We start from the raw sequence: 22,921 nt of genomic DNA, 5'->3' as shown, positions 1-22,921 counted from the left end.
ACTCCTCTCAGCCTAAGTTGATGATAACCCGATCTGAAGTCAATTTTCAAAAAGTAACTCACACCTTGTGTTAATAAAACAAATCATCAATTCTAGGAAGAGGATACTTAGTTTTTTTTTGTAAACTTGTTTAATTGTCGGTATTGGATACACATTCTAAGAGACCCATCTTTCTTTTTCACAAATAATACCAGAGCGCCCTATGGAGATATGTGTGGTTGTATAAAACCCTTATCTAGCAAGTCGTTGAGTTGAGCCTTCAACTCGGCCGAAGACATACGATAAAGAGGAATTGAAATGGGCTTTGTATCCGATATTAAATCTATGCCGAAATCTATTTCACATTCGGGAGGAATTCTGGGTAACTCATGCGGAAAGACTTCCGAAAAGTCTTTCACTATGGGGACCGACTCGAAAGGAGTTGTCTCAGACTGAAGGTCCTTTACCCACAAGATATGATAGAGATATTTCTTAGAAATCATCTTACAATCTTTTAGACATGTAATAATTTGACCTCTAGGGATTGTCTTTTCCCCCTTCCATTCCAAAAAGGGTTCATTACGAAATTGGAATTTAACTACCCTTGTTCTACAATCAATTGAAGAAAATAAGCATGTAACCAATCCATTCCCAATATAAAGTCAAAGTCCAACATATCAAGTCGTACCAAATCAACCAATGTAAATCTATTGGAAAATAATATGGGACAACACCTATTGACTATTTTAGCAACAACGGAGTCACCCACTGGGGTAGAAATTGAAAAAGGTTCAACTAAGATATCGGGGAGCACATCAAACTTTATAACCACTAAAGGAGTAACAAATGGCAAAGTGGCACGGGGATCGATCAATGCATAAACATTAATTGAAAATACTTGCAACATACCGGTAACAACATCGAGATAATGCTCTTGATAACCCCTAGATTTGAGAGCATAAAAGCGGTTCTTCTTAGGAGCATCGAAATTTAAACCACTTGTTTGAAATTGGTTACTCTCCCTTCCTTGAGTCTTGTCCATGGGACAATCCCTCACCAAGTGTTCACTCTTTCCACAACCAAAGAAATCAGTTGAACCCATTAAACATTTCACGAAGTGCCTCTTGCCACATTTGGCACAATTAGGGCTCTCACTAGATGAACCACAAACTTTTCCTCCTTGAGGCTTAGGGTTGGACACCCCATCCTTGTTAGCCTTGGGTAAACTAGAAGGAACATGGTTGGAGAATCTCTTCTTAAACTTTGGTTTGTCTTGGATCTCAAACTTACCCTTAGAAGTACCTCTATCATGGGGCCTTGCCGTCTTGAACTCCCTATTCTTCATCTTGATCCTACTCTCTTCGACTTGTTAAGCATGAACCATCAAATGACAAAGGTCCATGTTGTCATGAAGAATTTCAGCCCAAAGATATTACACATGATCATCGGACACACACCCATCACAAAACAACTCATTTCATCTCTAGAATTAGACACCAAAGAAGAAGCATACATGGACAACTTAATGAATTTCAAAGAGTATTCTTAAACACTCATCCCTCCTTGATGAAGGTTGATGAACTCTTCCACTTTTGCCTCTCTTTAATCCCTTGGGAAGAAACTTTCAAGAAATGCCCTCCTAAATACTTTCCAAGTTACGGGGTGCCGCTCTCAAAGCCCTATTGTCCTTCCATTGAGTGTCAAGTTTGAGCCACATCTTTGAGTTGATAAGTGTCTAGCTCGAACTTCTCATTAGAAATCCTCCCATAGCATACAAGATCTTATAAAACTCATCTAGAAAGTCTTGGGGATATTCATTAACCTTAAAACCAAAGAACAATGGAGGGTCATCCTTGTAAAGTCCCCCAAGCGAGAAGCCATGGTACTAACATATTGGTTCACACGGGGTGCAACTTCCTGGTTTGCTTGAGCCTTCATATATTTATCTTGATTAGTTACATCTTTGGATTGAGTAGCTATGACTTGAGTTGAGTTTAGAAAATCTGCCCTTATTTCTCCATCTGACATGACCGGAGGAATGACCAGAGCTTGGCCATCTAGAGGAACTTGTTCTTGAGGAGGGGCTTGGTTGTCTTAGGGGAGAACTCATGTATTAGCAATCTCCTATTCAACCCTTATTGTGGATGCCCTTATAGTAGTAATAGCCTATAAAAACATGAAAAGGATTAGAAGAAAAGAAAACATAGAGTTAAGAATCTCGAGGCACGACTTATGAATACAAAATAAGGGAGAATTCCCTAAGTATCACATAGCCTCTCGTTCATAAGAGTGACACACTTCACAATCATGAACAAGACGCTATGTAGATGTGGTTTTTGTGAGACATCATTCCTAAGATTATTCAACCTCATGCTCTGATACCAGTTTGTCATGACCGGAAAGCACTCCCTAGACATAACCAGCGTCTTCATTCCCAAAGAGTCCTTAGACAAGCCCTAAGCAACTATCATTGTATTTCGTAGGTAATAAAACACAGAAAAATTAAAACTTTACATATAAAGTTTAGATAGACTTCTCATTTATCAAAAATAGTCTATAATCGTCTCACACATAACCATCTACCATAGGAGTACAAGATTTGGGACATAACCGTTACAACATTACCAAATGTCTCATAAGAGAATGCAACATAGTATTTACCATATAAGAAATAGAACTAAGTCTTTAGGGTAATCAAATGAATTGAACTAAAATGGTAGCCTTCGTCCTCAAACTTGAGTACTCACCAACTCGGTAATCTAACCAAGATTCTTGAAATTTGGCCTTCAAAATCCTCAATGGCTCGAACCTACATAATTGTAGAAATAGAAAAAATATGGGTTAGTAAAAATCACATGTACTAAGTATGGATATATGCAATTAAACCATGTGAAGACATGAACAAAGGGATATTTTAGTATAAACGTGCCTAGTCACTTTGAAAGACTTTTTATGCACATTTCAAGAACACATATAAGTCTATACAAAAATCACAACAAGACACATTCATATACATGTCCAAGAGTAAAATCATAACAAAGCCATAATCAACATATCATATTCTATATTCCATTTCATTAATACACCACAAGACATCACTCATAACCCCAATTCAAGTCCACTAGTGCAATGTATAGTGACGCCCCATAAACCCCACATAAACCAAGTAAACTAGCAAAGATATCATAAATATTTCCTTTAGCTCATATAACCTCATAATAAGTGTAGTGAACATCATATAAAATAATTTAGACCAACATCATGTATATTAAGTAAAACCACATCATATCAGAAGAACATCACATGCATGGACATTATTCATTCATAAATAACCCACCCTAGTACTCCGCTCAAGTCCCACTTGTGACATGTATAGATAAAGTCCCATACCCTTACCTAAACTAAGTAACACCCCTTAAGTAGTCCTAGTAAGTGTTCATATTCTTACTTTCATTCATTCATTTCACTTTTGGTAAACTTTTCCATAACCGACATTACACTATGAGAGCTAAACATGGAATCCGGTGTCAACCCCTCACACCAAAAGTAGGGCATACTACTTGCCAAGGTAGGAGATGAACATCATCTTAGCATCTAGGTGGATCCACTAACTAGGTTTCCTACGGGGGCACATAGTTAAGCAACTATGAGGTTGTTGCTAGAAACCCTTTTTATGCTAATTAGCATTGTAGTTTCCACCTCATTAGAACATCGGGTGAACATCCCTTCCATTATGAAGGAACACCTCTCATTTTCAAGTTCACTCGGTGCTAAGATAAATTCCCTATTTAAATAACCTTTCAGTCTTTCTTAAACATTAGTTCGTAAAATAGGCCCTAGGGGATTAACCCCTTCTATAGCATGTACATACCTCATAACTCATTTGATGAGAATGCTCTTTTATAAAAACCAACATTATGCTAGATCATTACTTCATAACATAGTTATAGGATGCATATGAGATTTACCTTCAATTTCACGTAGTAACACCTATCATCATCTCACAATTCATTACATTCATAACATGATCATACCTTCACAACTTCATCATTAATACTTCAATTAACCATCATTACCAAGGATAAGTCAAGAATAACATAATTGCAATACTAGTTCATGACCTTGAAGATCTTACCAATGGACTCCATGCAATTCATTCAAGACTCAATTCCCAATCAATGATATATTCCTATTGACCCATTAACCTCATTATACAATATCCGATTATACAAGAACACTCTTAATTTCATTATCTCTAACCATCAATTTACATAATCCAAAGATTAGGGTTAGAGTTAGGTGAAGAGAGACATCCATGGATTCTTCAAGAAATATATCAAAACCCAACAACACATGACAACATACAATCCATAAATGTAATGAAAATATTAACATAAGTCTAACAATGGATATATTAATTATTTCCAATCAATTCATAAGCAAGATACATGATTTGGGAAAATTGGGGGAAGAACACAGATCTAAAAAAATCTTAATTTCAACCACATCAATTTCCCACCAATATACACATTATTAACCCTAATCAAGAAAAAATCATCATAATTAGCTAACTATTTGAGATTTAGAAGGAACCCCATTTTTAGAGAAAACCCTTGAATTTGGGTGATTTTTTTAATCATCTTTAAATGGACCTCTGGGGGAAAGGAATCCCATGAGTTAAATAATGCATACCTTGATGAATATTTTAGCCACAAATTTGAGTAGAAAACTTGGAAGATTGGTCTTCTCCTTCAAGTTCAAATGGTCTTTAATGAAGGTTGGGTAGACAGAAAATTTTAGAGAGAAGTGAGAGTGATTTAGATTTCAATTTGGGGATGTTATGTTGTCGGGTAAATGTTGTATAAAAGTGATTTAAAATTAATATACAACCCTCCCCTAAAATATCCAAGATACCCCTTACTTAATTTGACTTTTTAGTGAAGTCAAATTTGACTTCAAATTTCAGAATTTTCATCAGGAAACAAGGCCGCATCGTGGAGTTGTTCCCACAAGATTTCAAAAATTAATTTGAGACAGTAGAATCTACGACGCAGACCAAACCTTTTGGTCCTTGGTGAACCATGTATGGACGTGGACTAGTTTGATGTGTGAACAACCACCTTCTGCCATAGGCAGCTTGTTGGCCAATATTCGGGTTCTCCTCAAGGACCTTTAGGTGGTCCTTGGGGGGTAAAACCTTGACGTTGACTTTATAAATATAATTTTATCTATTTAAAGTATTTTTACATGTTTTAGACTTTATACTACACTCACAAACCTTCACAAAACCTAAGGATGTCTACTAGTTCAATTTCACTAGTTTCTGGACGTTATTGTCGTCCCTTGACGTTTAGGCTCTAATACTTATAAATCAGTTACCTTTATCTAGGTCTTGAATTCTCATTGTTCACTCGTTAGGCTTTAGTCTATGTCATAGAAATTCCTAGGTGTTACAACTTGTTTGGTAAGAAATTGTCTATTTGTATTATAAACATATTAAAATGTGTAATAATCTATTATTCATCAATAAAAAATGTAGTATTATATATGAATAATAAATTATTCTATGTAATATATATAAAATTGTATTATAAATGTATTAAAAGTGATCAAACAAAAAAATGTTTTATTGTTATAAATGGTAAATATTTTTTTGATACATTATATATATGTAAGTTACCTATAAAAAACATAACGTCTAGTCTAATATCTAAAAAAAGCAAATAAATTAAAGTAGAAAAACTTATCTTCTCAACATTTAGGTTTTGTTTTGGGCATTCAAATCTCCATGACTGAGTTGTTGATCTTCTCTGAGTCTATATACATGTTTAATTCTATCTTGTTATTTCTTCCAAATGCACACACAAGTGTATGTGGTCACACAAGTAAATATATTGACTCTTTAGATAAGCCAAATTATCGAACCCAAAGAACTTACAATCAGATGATATTTAATTTCACTAATGACTAAAATTTTAATTTTAGTGCGTCAAGAGCGTTTGACGGGTATTTCTAAGCTAACAACTTTAAAATTTAATGAACTAAATTTACCAATTACGATTTAATTTCACGTGGAGTTAAAGCAATGACTTGGGAAATTCCAAAGCTAGAACTTAACTAAGAATTCATGCATAGTACCTATTGTAAGGACTTTGAGTGGTTATCAAATCACTATTTTACAAGGTTAATTATATAGTTACATCTCCCAACCTCTAATCACCTAACACAGTTGAAACTTTGACTACATCATTGAGCATGGATAGACCAAATCAACTACAGAGCAATAAGTTTTCATCTTATTTCATAACCAGGCATCGTAAATAGATTTATAAATATCCTAGATACAAATCCACCATATATTTTGTATTAGAAAATATCATGTCTCTTATTTTCCATGTTTTATCTCTCTATTCCTCTCCCAAGTTCAATACATACAATAAGTTTATTCTATTTGTAAGACCCCAAAATGAGATAGGGTGTCTAGATACTAACATGTATTTATTAATTTTAAAAGGTAATAAAAGGACTTATAATATTTTTATAGGCAATGTGTAAAGTTTGAAGTGATTTGGAAGTCGAACGTCAAGGGATGACCAAATCTTTCGACGACTAGTCACCTATGTGCCTCATGTGTATATGCATGCTTATATTTGTGTTTCATTAGATTGTTAATAATCTAAATTATTTATAATTATGTTTAAATATGGTATATGTAGTTTTTAGAAGTTTGTAGGTCAAACGACTAAGAGCGTCCAAGGCGTTCAAAAGATAACCCTTAAGATGTTCAACGTGTGTCATGATGGGGCTTGGCCTGTTTGGACGTCTTGTAGGTGTTTTTTTTGGATGAAATTTAAGTGTAAGGTCTATAAATTGTTAAGGTTTGTATTCATGTTGGAAAGTTTCAGGTACGACTTCCCACAAGAGGCCCCAAAAGAAGGACTCAAGGCTGTTGAAGACACTGCCTGGGTAGTGTCCGTTGACGGACCCAACGACAGATCTTTGGTCCCTCAACGGACCATCGATCAAGTCTCGCAGACTGGTACTTTACTGAGGTAGGTCACAAGCAAAGAATTTGTCTAAGTGCCAGGTGACGGAAGCCAGGCACGGACCGTCGATAGCATGAAACATCGTCATTGCCTCCGTCATTGGTGCACTGTAAGTTGCAGGCAGCGTCTGTTTTAATTAAAGGGGTGAATGGAAAATTCACCCCACGTCCTAAACTGACCCTAATAGGTTTATTTAGCTATTTTTGGTGTATATAAGTCATAAAAAACGTGATCACCCATTCTAGAACCCTCTCACACGATTGAAGCCTTTCCCTCCAAAAATATTTTCCTTCAAACCTCCATTGTTTGTGAAGCTCGAGAACTGCTTGGAGCTAGGGTTTATATGGATGAAGCATCAAGTTTTAGAGGTTTTCAACTAGACAAAGGTATGGTGATCTTCATCTCTAGTTATCTTTTCATCTAGAGAGCCATTCTCAATGATTTCAAAGAAGAAAAATATGATCAAAGTCCTTCTTCTTCAATATGCCATGGATTCTTTCTAAAAAGTTTTTGAACGATTGAATCATTATTAATTAAAGTCAATACAGTGGTTTTAAAGTGAATATTTACTTCAATTGCATGATGAACCCATTCTTCTTCACAAAAATGATTTAGCCTTGCATGGGCTTTGTGATCTTTAATTGCTATCGAGTGAGTTATGATTCGATTACGTTGAAGTGATTGTATGTACTTTTATTTACATGAATTTTTGTTTAATTGATGTTGAAGTATCCATGAGGATCAATGTATGAAGATTTGAGCACGTTTAGCCTAGTTTTCATGGTTCACTATAACATTGGTTTCTAAATGGATTAATGTGGATTTCGATTACGTTAGGTTGGTTGTATCTACTATTTTGGGTTATTATCATGATTGGATTATGAATACAAATCTTGTATGATTGTAGTAAAGATGGCTTATGTGAACTGACCTAGTCTTCTAGTCTATCGATAAAAAAAATTATGTATATGATGATATCTTGAATTGTGGATAGATGAAGCATGATTTACTTTAATAAAGTGATTTATGTAGATGATGCCTAGTATGTAAATTATTGTTAAAATATTACAGAATATCAAGGTCTTAGAGAATCAATAGGGTTGGTTAATTCCCTCTAGACACTATAGCAAATTGACAAGTCTAATGTCTATGTTGTAGCTTGATCTTGAGTGCTTTAAGCATGATTTATTTATGATTAAATGTATTATCATCTAATTTATTATATTGAAATTATCTATGAAATATGACTTAAAATCAATGCAAGTGAAGTTAGTTAGGGATCTATGTTCTTCTACTTCCTAGTACGTGTGAGATGCCTGGCATTATGTTACAGTATGATCTTGTAGTGACTTGTACATTGTATCTTATATGATTAAAGTACATTGATATACTTCCATATATATATATATATATATATATATATATATATATATATATATATATATGAATTATTAATAAACAAGGTGTATTGATCATTGAGGATCAAAGGTTGAGGAGTTGGTAAGAACACTTATTTCCTCTACTCTTCTACTTCTCTACTTCTTTATAGAAATGTTGATAAAGCCTTGTATGACATTGTGTGGTATGGTACACTTATGGTGGCAGTGTTTACTTTATTTTCATTATATAGGTGTTGACCATGGACTTGAAGGCAAATTAATTATCTTATGAATATGTGCTTATGATGACACTATGAGAAGCTTATGCAGACTTACCTATTTTAGTTGCGAATTAGCTTGTGTGGCTATTGTTTGAGCATGTGTATATCCATGCTAGGGTAAAGTATAGGTGCTTCCATTGATGTGTTAAAAAGGTTAATAATATCTTACCAATGTACCCCTATGTGAAAACATTGATAGTACAAGTTAGGAGTCTTAAGTGTAAAATGAAGTTGACTTGTCCTATGCTATTATGTGTTGTGTTGTCTATTCTTGAAAGAGTGTTATGGTCTAAGAGTGTGGCTTCCTCAATATGTTTGTTGGTAGCCAGTAGGTGCTCATGTTGACCAATATACACAGACACTCACTTCACATGCATATTACAAGTAGTATAGGTCATTGTGTCTAAATGAAAGGTAGTTATCATATTTACTAATGTATAATACTATGCATATCAAGGTGATGTTTATAAAAGTATGATTAGTATTCCCTTACTAGGATGACTGATAGGTGTACTAGTATGGGCAAAGGGTATGGGACCTTCTCTACACATTACACCTGTGTATTTTAATAGGATAGTTCCTAGTTTTGGTTTCTAAGTACATGAAGGATTAATATATAAACATGTTATGAATATGATGCATATGACATGATGAGCTATGAATGTGCATAGTGTCTTAGTAGATGTATAAAAGGATTGCTCATATAGTTATGCCTATAGACTCATGCATTGATATATGAACATGTGACACATAATGTGTTATGTGAAAGGTTTGCTCACATCTATGTATACACTCACTTACATGTACAATGATCTAGTTAAAAGAGGGTCATTGAGAGGTGTGCCCAAGAATACTCTAAACTAGATACGTGCTTGAGTATGCTATAAGCATATGAGAATAAAATATACTAAGACTATGTTTTATAAATAAATGTAATGAAGGCTTTTCAATAAAGGGAACTTAGCTTAGCACCGAGTGAACTTGTCATTGAGAGATGTTGAATTTTCTTGGAGGAATATTCATCTTTTTTCCCTTATAGAGTGTTGACATCCCTTAGAGGAATACTCAGCTATGGACGCACAAGAGGTGTTGACTTTCCTTGCAGGAAGATTCACCCATGTTTTCTCATGAGGTGAGACCCCAATTACCAAATGGTATGTAGGGGGAATACCTATCTCTTAGTTCCATAAACTATACTTGCTACATAGGATCTAGAAAGTGATATCATCTAATATGGTAGGATATATGTTAATGTTCTACCTTGGCTAGGTAGGAACACCTTCTCTTGGTGTAACGCTCTACAACACCAAATTCCATGTTTAGCACCCACGATTTTAGTGTCAGTTAAGTCTATAGTTTCTCTAAAGTAAAATGGACAATGGAAGTAATTGATAGGATCCTAACTAGGAGGACTTAAGGTAAGTTACTTATTATAGGTGGAAGTAGTGAACCCACCTATGGATTGAACAAGTATTTCCTTAGGAAGTCCTAGGAAGGTGACCTAATATGTATGTTTATGCTTATGTCCATATTCATGACTTTGTAGTATTGTTCTACTTGTTATGAACATGTACATGATATGAGTCTTTATGCATGATGTTGATCTTGTTGACTATATGATGAAGGTCTTGACTTAACTATGTTGATGTTGTATTATACTTCTATGATTGTATGTGTTTCTAATTTAGATGATATGTATGATATTTTTTGTGGTACTAAGGTGATACATTTGACTAAGTATCCTTAATGGATTGCTTAGGAGATTAATGAATTAAAAGGAAGAGTTTCACTATAAAGAACAATGAGCTCACTGTAAAGTGACCTCAAACTGGACTTAAATTCTATATGTGATTTTCTATGATGTTTGGCCTTTGGTTTTGATTCCATGAAGTATGAAAATGATGTACTCAAAAGGCATGAAATATAATTTTTAAGAAAAAGGTCCCTTTTAGATACATGTTTCTGCATGGTTGCCATACTTAGTGCATTCTTGTACTAATCCCATTCTTCTCTACTTTTTATAAAAAAGTGTAGGTTATGGATGCTTAAAGGAATTCTTGAATGATTAAGATCTTGATAGGTGATTCCCAAGCTCAAGGAAAGGAATCCTTATGTCTAAGGATGTCCTAATGTGTACTTATTGTAAAGTCTATTAAATATTGTATAGTTTTGTATTATGTCTTAAGGGACGTGTATATAACGTATTCTAATATTGTTGAGTCTAATATGACAAGAGACTTTGAGTCGATATATGTATTATGACTTATATCTTATATATAAATGAAGTAAAGTTTCTAGCATATGAGGTGCTATGAAAATTTTTAAATTTTCTGCTAAATTTACTATGTCGATGCGATGAATAATAGCTATGGGCTTGTATAAGACCTCTAAGAGGTCCAGTACGCCATGTTACTTCTAAGGGGTGCTCCTCGGTTGTGACACTAATGGTGAACATGAATCCAAAATTTGAAATAGTACATTTAAGAACACAAGAATAATTTGTAGTGATAATCAAACTCATTCCATATATTCAATACTACGCGATCCTTTATAGTTACATCCCTAGAACAAAGGAATTCAGCTACTCATAATTCATATCCCAATATTAAAATTTCATTAATCATAAGATAATTTATAAGATGAAAAAGAGCAGCAATGAACCCTAATATTTCAAGAGAAAGTCTTCCGAGTATCGTCCTCCAAAATTTAGAAAACAAATACCTTAGAAAAATCAAAACTAATTTATTTACAACTTGAAAAAATGAAAGAAAAATCTAGCACATAGGTTCACAATACAGAGTTGGCACGAACCTTCCCATTTCCTCACCAATGCCTTCTCCGTGGTAGTGAGTCGATAGGTGCTCCACTGGTTCAAAATTTCTTGAGCCAACTTTTGATTCCTAGATCTAGGATACGATGCGAATACGAAGCTAAGTTATTTCTTTTCAACTAAAACTTTATAGATATAATATGATTTTTCTCTTAAACTTATCTAAAGTATGGGTTTCATTTGGCCTTTACACACACACATATTGTAACAACCCCCCCCTCCAAAAAAAATGAGCTAGGTTTATTTAGATCTTCACTAATGTTCTAAGGAATTGTAAATAGCTTAATTAACGTGTATGTTATTTAGAAGTCTTTTCGATTGAGTTTGAAGTGAAACGTCAAGAGATGACCAAGATATTTGACGATTAGTCCTTATGTGCTTACATGTTGTTATGTGTGTGTCATAATTTATGTGGTATTTAACTGATGTTTTATGGTGTTTATAGGCAGTTATGATGTTTTGAAGAGTTTGGAGGCGAAACGTCCAAGAACGCTCGGGACGTTAGAAAGTTATTCTTTGGGCATGCTTGTGTGTTTAAGTGTGCCTTTTGCATGTTTCTTAACTTGTTTGATGTTGGAATTGATTGGAGAGTTTCCTAGTTCCTATAGGTGCATGTTTAGGGGTTTAACGTCCGGGAATGACTCCATCTAGGTCTTATAAGGAGCACTAAAAGAGGACCCTAAACTCAAGGGGGCATACTATCTGGCAATGGCAATCCACGACCCCCTAACGACGACCATTCGATCAAACGAAGGCTCGCGATGGGTGACATAGATGGAGCCTTGAATCCTGCACATGGAAAAGTTGCAGACACATTCAACGGATGCCAACGGATAGGGCGTAGGCCAGTGGATGGTCCGTTGATGATGGTGCATGAATGGCACCTGCACTGCTATAATTTTTCTGACTAGCTTGGGGTGTTTTGGGAGATTCACCCTAAGTATTATAAATTAATAGGACGGTTTATTTAGGTGTATTTGGGTATTTTAAGAATATATAAGTGAACAAACTCTCATTTAGACCCTAAGACATAAGTCAAAACCCTTTCCCTCCCAAAAGTTTTCCTAAAACATCCATGAGAGCTCAAGGTGAAGATGGAGCTTGACAATGGATTTTCAATGGAGTTTCTTCTTCAATTCTCTTTGTATTATTTTAATAAGGTATGCGATTTCTTCATATAAGGATTTCTATCACCTTAAAGTCAATTCCAAGTTTTAAAGATTTCAAAAAGATGAAAAGTCCATTCTACTCCAAGTCATAGGTTCTTGCATGAAACATTTTTAAACATTAAGATATGATGTTATTGATGTATAATTGATGTTTACATTTAAAATCTTCATGAACCCTTGAATTTATCAAATCTCTATATTTGTCTATGCTACGGGTGAATTGATCATGACTTGATTGTAGTGAATTCAGGGGTAGATTATTACGGGCTATTGATTTACGATCATGAATGTATTTTTTATATGATTCCTTATATTTATTGTGGTCATATAGTATATTATTTGATTGTTGGTTTATAATTATGGTCATGCCTATTGGTAAGAGCCTTTGTGAGTTGATTTGATTAAAATGGCTAAGGGATGTTGATTAAGATGACAGAAAGGTGGTAAGTTGACTTGATCTCTCTATATTGTGTGGAATTGGTGTAGAATTCTATATAATTGCTATTGATTTGTATTGTCCACTTACAGTGGTGGTGATTATGTGATATAATTGTGAAGATGTGGCTTTGTCAGCATTACTTTATGAATTGTGAAGAATGTGGCCTTATCGGCATTAGTTGATGAATTGTGAAACAATGTGTCCGCATGGGCAATACTCTATGAATAATATTATAATGTTATAACTTGAATATATGGGTATTTTGAAGGTATATATGACATGGGTGTATATGTGAATACAAAGTATGTGTTCTTCTAAGTGATATATGTGATCATGATAGGCAATAGTGATGCCTTATGTGTGTATACTTGAAGTTGGAGTGTGAATGTTGTTAGATTACTATATGCGTCTTTTTATTAACTATGATGATATTTCTATAGGAGTTTGTAGGGTGACTTTAAGTATGCTTAGTTGACCCTATAGGCTTCATGAATGATATTGTACATGTGATAAGATGATATGAAGTGTGTATTTTTCACATAGACCTGTATCAGTTAATTGATACATGAAAAAAATGTGAATATGAATACATGAATTAGTAGGATAAAGCACCTTTGTCATGAATGTATATGTATGAATGGAATATGATCTTGCATATAGCAAAGAAAGTTTATTTCTGTGAAACCTTTTCGAAAGATGATATCCTTGAAATTGAAAACTGCATTGGTATCCTTGTCTTGTGAATGATGGACTTAGGTTTGGTTGGCTGGAATGATATGAAATCATCCTTAGGAAAGTCATTGAGCTATCTGAATAACCATTGTAGGTAGCCCTAGTCGACCCTCCTTGGTAAGGTGTTGTATGATTTGGTTATGAAGAACACATAGTACCTCTTCATATGCTCTTTTAAGATGAGACAAGAGTACAAACAAACCCTTGATATTTCTTAGTCATATGCCTACATGGGTTGTGTCCTAGTTCTACCATTGGCAAGTACAACACCCTTTATCGGTGTAGGGTTGACTCCGGATTCCATGCGTAGCTAGTACGATATGTGTCAATTATTGCCTATTCATATTATGTTAAATACATTCTAGTATTGTAGAAGTTTTACAGAGTTTTAGGTAGTGGAAAGAGAAGCTATATAGGCAATGTACGAGTAGGATTTGAAGGTGCTAGTATGAATGTACCTTAGGACTTTACAAGACCATTATGTGAATGTCCTTATTCTTGAATGTATCTTAAATGGTATAATGAACATGGTGACCTAAGCTAAATGCATGGTAATGAAAAGTACTTATCTAGAGTAGCTTTGAGGATTGCTTAGGTAGGCTTGGAGATGGTGTATGGGCGGTCTCTTAAACTCTTACTTAGGTGAGTCTTATATTAATTCTAGGTAGGGAGTTAAATATCTGAAATGGGAATAATCTTATCCTCGGTAATCTAAAGGATCCTTTGGTGTGTGTGAAGGGATTGTATGGGTGGTCTCTTCATAACTCTCTCAAGTGAGACTTAGAATCACATTTTGTAGGAGGTTTATGTGAACATGCTTATGAAAGGGTTGTTACTTGAAAGTTTGCTAAATTTTATTGTTGACTTGTTTGATATCTCTTAAACTAGTTTATGAAGGTTTTATATCAAAATATCATGAAATCATGTTTCTATTCTTAATGTCCCTTTTTCATGGTTTTTGCATGATATCTATACTTAGTTCATTCAATGCGCTAACTCGTTCTTTTCCTTTTTTGACTAAAGTGTAGGGAATTGGAATTCTTGATATGCCATGAAGGATGGATAGGTTTCTAAGGATTCAACATCAAGTACTGGTGAGTCCTCATCGGTTCGAGGACAATACCTACCTATTCTTGTATGTCTTACTCTTTATTTTATGTTTTCTATGGGCTTACCTATGTTGTACAATTAAGTTAGTAGATGGTTTATATGATACATTCTAATGTTAGAAGTTTTAAAGAAACTCCGCTTGCGTATTTAATGAATGTATTCTTCGTGTGTTAAGAAAGTTTTAAATTCTTACTTATATTAGAGTGTATATTATGCGATGATTGATACGAGAAGCTTGTGTGAGACTTCTTGAAGTCTCATTCGCCTTGTCTCAACATGAGGGATGCCCTATATTCTAGGGTATACCTTTGAGGTATGAGAAATATGCTCAAGATCAACACCCCACACTTGTAGTTTATCTTGACCTCGAACAATTCCACACATTTACACAACAGATCTTAACATACGACTTTGCCACAAACAAGTGCTTTGGCTATATAACTTTTAAGGACCTTAATACTTCAAAACCAAGCATGCCATATGTTTAATTTAGTCCAGTCAAATACATCAAAACCTCATGTCCTCAATAATTGACTCAACAACTCTTAGCAACTCAAACATAGAGTTCCCTACAATATCACTTAGTCATGACTTATCCATCATCAAACATGTGATTTACAACAATGAATTGTCCATTTTAACTCATTTTTACTCTACCAATTTCAATATCAGTAACAACAAAGAAATAATCACTCTAAAAACAAATTCACATGCTACATAAAACAAAGACCATAGACTTGCTTCTAGTTTATTGCTCCATTAATTTATTATTCTCAACTAGAAACAAACATGGCCTTGATAGGTTATAGTGTAGGCTAGGGAAGGGTATGAAAACTATATAATAGTGACTTACACTTCTCTAAGACTTTTTCCATTGTAGACTTCATTACCATTTATTTTCTCCTCTTTACTTTTTAGCTTTCTCCTCAATACTCCATTTCACTAGAGATTTCACTTCATCATCTCAAGAATGCGTCTAGGTTTGTTTTTTTAATGTCACATTCTTTTAATGATGGTTTTGTCATCAGCTTGCATTGTATCTATCTGTAATACCTTAAATTTGGAAAAAACAGAAAAAATCAATTTTAGGCTGATGTGTGTGTCTATGGGTCCACCTATAGATCATGGAAGATTCTATAGGATGTAGATGACAACCGTAGGTAGTACAAAAATAGTTTTATTTTCCAAAACAAGACTCATTACCCTTTTTACGGTTTGATAGGACTGTCCATCATTCCTTTTATGAGTCATAGACAAGTCTCGTAGGTCACTTCTAGACTTAGTGAAATTTTAAAGCTTAAAGTTGGTTTCTATAGTTAGAATGTACGTTACAAAAGACAAAATTGACCTCTTATCAACTTAAGCATGTTTCTCTGGTTTGGTTTAACTAATGGAAGGCAGAGAGGGCAATAGATGTGGGTCTTATTGATAGGGAGAAATTTAAGGTTGCTTTTCTTTGATAGGTTTTACCCCCTTGATATGATAGAGGCAAAGGTACTTGGATTCATCAATCTCCATCAAAGAAACATGAGTTTGAAGGACTATTCTCTGAAAATTATGCAATTTTCAAAATACACTCCAACTATGTTTGTTGATCCAAGGGCAAGGACGAATAAGTTTTTGGCAAGTGCTTCCACTTGGTAGTCAAGGAATGCTAACCACCATTCCTTTTATGGTTCCATGTGTGGTTATTGTTTTTGAAGTGGATCTTGAAATATTGGAGAAAGTCCAAAAGAATTTGATTTTACATAACATTGGTTCTATGGTTGTTAAGACTTCGGTGCTACATATGTTTTGGTTGAGGGTGATGGATTCGAAAGGACTAGTGAAGTTTTCTCCCAAAGGGGAGATATTGTTTGTTACATGGTTGGTATATGTGGGGAACTATTTAAATTATGGAGAGGGTTCTTTTCTATGGTTTTGTATGAAAAAAAGTCCAGAGGCGATATGATGTCTAAGTATCTATCAAGTCCCGAGCCTACACTCTGGTGCACTCAAGAACCATTGCTGGCCTCAAGAAATTTTTCGGCTTGAATTACTACTAAATGAAATACTTTAATCAACAGAGATAAGCTCATGAAATAACTTTAAATGTGATAAAAGAACTTTCATGGGCAAGAAGGCAACTCAGATCTTATAACAAAATAGATGAATATGGAAAGACTAATGAACTATAACTATCCCTGTATGAAGCCTCTAATACTATGAGGGATGTCGGCACAAGGTCCTCGATCATCCTAACAACTAAAAATTCTTAAAACCATGAACGAATATCCTGAAGAGTTGAAGAACGCTCACCAAATGACTCTAAATTATCAACTGGATCAACGAAGTCCTGGGTGCTGTTCCTGATTACTTGTATCTCAATTGTATAAGAATACAAAAAATAAACTCTTGCTTGGGAGATTCTCTAACAGACAACCAACACTATGAGTTATGTGATGATATAATGTCTCTCCCATACTGCCAGAAGTGTCTAATAATTTTTTGAGATATAGAATGCCTCAATTAAGTTGATCCTGTAACTTTGACTAAAAGCATTAAGGAATCATCTAAAATGTATAATCATTTCTACCCATGTTGGCTACATCATTTATGGAGACTTGAGATGTTATGAAGTCGCCCCCATATTGGTCCTTAATACTACTCCCAAAATATACTCAACTCATATGTTTAAAAACATATCTCCTTCTCTGTGGTTTGAGATTATTACTCAAAAATTAGCTGAAAAGCTCTCTTAGAAATCAGTGTTACCTTTCTTGTTTAAATGTGAAAACATTTACTCTTTGGGAATTCTTAGTTCCCAAATAGTATTTTAAGAAAATGATCTGCACTCTTACTCTTACTTAACTAAATGCTCAATTGTTAAAACTAGTATAAAACATTTATAAAATACTTTTGACAAAACTGTAAGAACTTTCTAGACTTGACTCTTAACTTTTCTTGTATTTGAATTTATAGAATAAAGTTTATGATTCATGTTTGTGGATGATTTCTAGATATTTAGAAGTCACTTAGAGTATTTAGAATCATTAGGATGTGTTAGTACACTTCAGAAGGAATCAAACAAGCTAAATGACGGAAAATGGGTGGGGGCAGGCGACCCTGGAGCGGGGGAAACAATCCTTAAAGTTCAGAGACTAAATCTTGGTGCATTTCTTGTGCGTGGCCCCAACCCATCTGGCACATGTGGGGTGCGCCGCGCCACACCTCCCATAGCCAACCCTGACGAACTTTTAAATTTTCTTCTAAAGTTAATTCAAGTAATTTTGATTCTTTTTATCAAATTTTATTCATATTTGATTACCCAATAATTTAACTCAAAACAACTCTTAAAATAAATAAGACTATCTCAAGAAACTCATCCATGCCTTCAAAATTCAAGAATGAAGACAATTTCTAGAACTGAACTGAAGAACATCAAATCCTCAACTTGTAAGAATTTTTTTTGCTGAAATTGACATAATTGGCGTTTGGTTGAATGAAACCAATGCTATGTGAACTCACATACCTCTTACGGATCAAATCTTTGCAAAATCCTCAATGAAAACTTCAATAACATGATGAAAACTTGACCTTTTCTCCTCCTTTATCCTGTTGAGTTCTTTCGTCAAAAACCCTAGCATGAACTTTTAGTGTTTCAACTAAACTATTTTAGTTTATACCCATAATTAATTACTAAAAAACTAAATAACTTAATTGGGGAAGGAAAATACCAAAATATCCCTCTTAAATCCGCATAAGTTTCCTTATCTAGACAATCCAACTTCGAATGGACATATCTCTCACATACAAGCTCATGAATAAGCAATCTCGATGGTCATAGAAACCTAATTCAAAGATTATTCATTTGACATCTTATGTCACACCTAAATCATCCTTTAATGAGAGTTATGGTCGTTTGTAGGAGACCCGAAATTCACACTTAGTGTAACTTTCAAAAATTTCTATATTTGAATCTTTCCAAAAAAGGTTGTTTCTAATTCTAGCTCTTTTAAATAACGGGATGTTACAATATCTCCCCCTTGGGGACATTCGTCCTAGAAAGATATCACTTTAAGTATACTAAAGTGTTACCTTTATCATTCAGGTCAAAGACCCAACAAATAAAACTAACACATTCAGTATATTAAGTAAAAAACACAAAAAAGAGAATTAGTACCTTAATTCTCCGGACTCAAAGAGATGTGGTTATCTCTTCTTCATATCTTCCTCACCCACCAAGTAGCTACCTCAACAAACAAATTTTTACATAAGACCTTGACTGAAGCTTCCTCCTTGGTTCTCAATTTTTTTAACCTAGCGCTCTAGATTCTGATTATTGATATCCTCATACGACAAACTATATTTAATACCAATATCATTAGTACGTATAATAAGTGAAGGATCTCCCATACACTTCTTCAACAAAGAAATGTGAAAACATCGGATGAACTACTGCTAACTCTTGCAGTAGCTCCAACTCATAAGCTACATTGAAAATCCTTTTGGATATTCTTTAAGGACCAATATACCGAAGTCAGAGCTTCCCTTTCTTACCAAATCTCATAACACCCTTCACGGGTGAAACTTTCCAATATACCCAACCACCTATTTTAAACTCTAAATCTCTTCTTCTAACATCAGTGTAGGACTTCTGAAGATTGCATTATTTTCAACCTCTATTGAATAACTTTAACTTTCTCCATAGCATGATTAACTAAAACTAGTCTTATCATCTGTATCTTCTCCGATAAAGAGCTTTATAAGGAACCATATGGATGCCAGAATGATAATTATTGTTAAAAGAAAACTCAATGAGAGGTAATTTATCATCCAAATTGCCTTTAAAATCATTCATATAAGCTCTTATATATATTCAGAAGTGTAAATAGTGTTCTCTCTTCATGACCATCAACCTTAGGATGAAAAGCAGTACTCAAGTTAAACCTAATTTTTTTTGGAAAGACTTTTAGTATGGCGCAGTAAATTATGCACCTCTATGAGAATTAATCAATACTAGGCTCCGTGAAGTCTAACTACCTCTTGAATATATAACTTGACACAATCCCTTATTAAATGGATAGTCTTTACTCGTAAAATGTTTTCTGAATTAGTTTTTCCATCAACAATCACCCAAATAGAATCATGCTATCTTCCAGACTGCAGTAAACTAGTAATAAAATACATATTGATTATCTCCCACATCCATTTCGAGATTTGTACATTCTGATCATACCACCGAGCCTCTACTACTATACCTTAACTTGTTGACAATTTGGACACCAAGAAACAAACTATGACATCCGGGTTTACCCCCTAGACGTAACCGGCATCGTCGTCCTTTTGAAGGAATAAGACTAGCCCTTTAATTTAATGTCACTATATTCATAGGTTGAAAAATGCGGAAAAACTTGGAGATTGACATAGACCTCAACATACACATAATATATATTCATATCGAGTATACATAGACCCTTCATATAGGAAGGTTACATAGCCTTCTACTTTTATTGCACATACATATATAAGAATATAGAAAGAGTCTCAGTGATTGTCTCATCTCATACCATCTAAACGAATATCACAATATGGGCATAGCCCTTACATCAATTCAACAAAACCATGTATAGGTCGTACAAAAGTCAATATTCAAATACAAGGAAAGGAATGATAGAGTAAATAAGATCATAAAAAGATCCAATGATATAGGATGGAATTTCCCTAGAGAGTTCAAGACCTACCTTATTTACATGAAAGGAAGAATCCAAGCCTTCACAAATGACGCGTCCTAAAACTCTTCAAGGATCGAAACCTAAAATGTGTGGGGAAAAGGATGAAAATGGAGTTAGTACTCCACATGTAGTAAGTATGAGATATTTTGCACATACACAAGCAAAACATGCTAAAAGGGACTTTTTTGTATTAAAACATGCCATTTTACCCCTTTAGGAACTTAATGCAAAGTCAAGTAAGTCATATCAATCAACCAAAATGCTTGCTATATACAAGTAATACTTATCCCAACATACTTGAAACCATGATTTACTGCAACCCTAACATCAAGGAACAATATCACAAGAATGAATATGAGCTAAACATATCATAATAAGCAAGACAATTACTCACAAATCCTTATAAGGTCAACAAGTGTAATCACCAAGCAAAGCCCCAAAACCTAACTCAATCAAGTATCCTCAACAAGAAAACATGACAAATGTCCAAGTTTACATATCATGGAATTTAGACATGTATTTCATCATATATTATCATTATAATCCAAGGAATATTCATAAATGAATTGGTCAACATATAGTATCAACAATGTGCCATGGTCAATATATAAACATCATATATTATCATAACATAAACATATATAAAAACCTCCTCCTAAGACTCCCCTCAAGGGTATCTAGTGCAATGTCTAGGTAAAGTCCCATACCCCTACCTAGACTAAGCTATACCACTTAGGTTATCCAAGTTAGAGTTCAAGCCCTTTAATTCGTTTTACCTTTTGGGAACATCTTGCCCTAACCGACATAGATCACATGAGCTAGTGCGAATCCGGTGTCCAAAAAACCTAAATCGAAAGTAGGTGGACTACTTGCCTAAGTAGTACCAAAACATGAAACATACCAACTATGTGGATCCAGTAGCTAGTATTCCTATGGGGGCAACATAGTTCAATAATTAGGAGATTTAGTTGGGACCCTCTGAATGCGCCATGCATTTTAGTCTTCAATTTCAAGAGTACTGTAGTGTTCCTACCTTCCCTATGTGGGAAGGGACATTTCTCTATCTAGTTCACTCGGTGCTAAGCTAGAGTCTTTTATTGAAATGTATTTAAGCCTTTAATTATCAATCATAACCTAATTTAGGCCATAGGGTCTAACCCTTGTATAATCATCATCATCAATAGCTCAATAAGAATTGTATGAGTATAAGTTCTTTCATAACAATTTATATAAGTGAGGTTAACACTTTAGCATTTCATAGCATTTAAAGGCACATTGATAGTTTTAACCATACTTATAACACATATACCTTAATAAACCTCACAACATAGTCAAGAGATTTCAATTCAACATCATACCACCTTATAATCCTAGTATAAGGCATACTCCAAAGTAAAATCATGACTTAACAACAATTAATTACAATTGGAAGTAAATATAAAGATTCTAAGACTTACCAAGTCTTCCTCTTAGTGTATCATCAATGTCTTACCATCAACCCATAACTCAACCCAACATGGAGAGCAACATTATCACACAATGATAACCAATAAGATAACAAGTCCAATTGCATCTCTATAACACATTCATCTTTAAATCACAACTTGAGACAATGTACATAGGCTAATTTCACATTATAATTCATAACCTAAATCACATCTCAAGAACTAGCATGATAGGACTATAATTCATCTTAATTTAATCATAATAGCACCATAGGACAGTAATCAAATCAACAACCAACTCAAGTGAATGGTCACTATGCAATATATGTCAAGATCAATACCTAGGGTTAGGGATAGAGGATCATACTCTTCAATTCAGACCAAACCATACACAATTACCATAAAAAGGTTTAATTACATGTTAATCTACTGAATATAAACATAAGAACATTAACGAATCAATCCATAACTTCAATTTTGTAAATGAATGAAATCCATAAGAAAACTAAACTTTTTGAAATCTATTTTTAAGGAACCCTGTGAGAAAATGATCCCAAAGGGGAATAGAACCCATATCTTAATGATTTGTTGAGAATTGAAGATGAATCTACCCTTGTTCAGCCACCAATTCATCTTGTTGAGAATTGAAGATGAATCCACCCTCGTTCAGTCCCCAATTCACCTCACATACGAACCGTCTTCGGTCCCATCGATGCACACTGCCAGGCAGTGCTGCATTAAACTACTGAGGTCCTCATCAAGAGCCCTTGGTTGGTCCTTGTTTATTTGTACCCAGG

At 34.3% G+C, this 22,921-nt stretch overlaps 1 protein-coding gene across 1 annotated transcript; it reads right to left on the bottom strand.

The window, feature by feature from the left end:
• Window positions 1-577: 577 nt before the first annotated feature.
• Window positions 578-1,324, bottom strand: LOC104647482 (uncharacterized). Its single transcript, XM_069298246.1, has one exon. The coding sequence runs from the start codon at window positions 1,322-1,324 to the stop codon at window positions 578-580; it is 747 nt and encodes a 248-aa protein (XP_069154347.1).
• Window positions 1,325-22,921: the final 21,597 nt, after the last annotated feature.

The sequence above is a fragment of the Solanum lycopersicum genome, chromosome 5 (genome assembly GCF_036512215.1).
Source record: "Solanum lycopersicum chromosome 5, SLM_r2.1".
In the NCBI taxonomy this organism is placed as follows: Eukaryota; Viridiplantae; Streptophyta; class Magnoliopsida; order Solanales; family Solanaceae; genus Solanum; species Solanum lycopersicum.
This window is presented reverse-complemented; position numbering and strand designations above follow the sequence as displayed.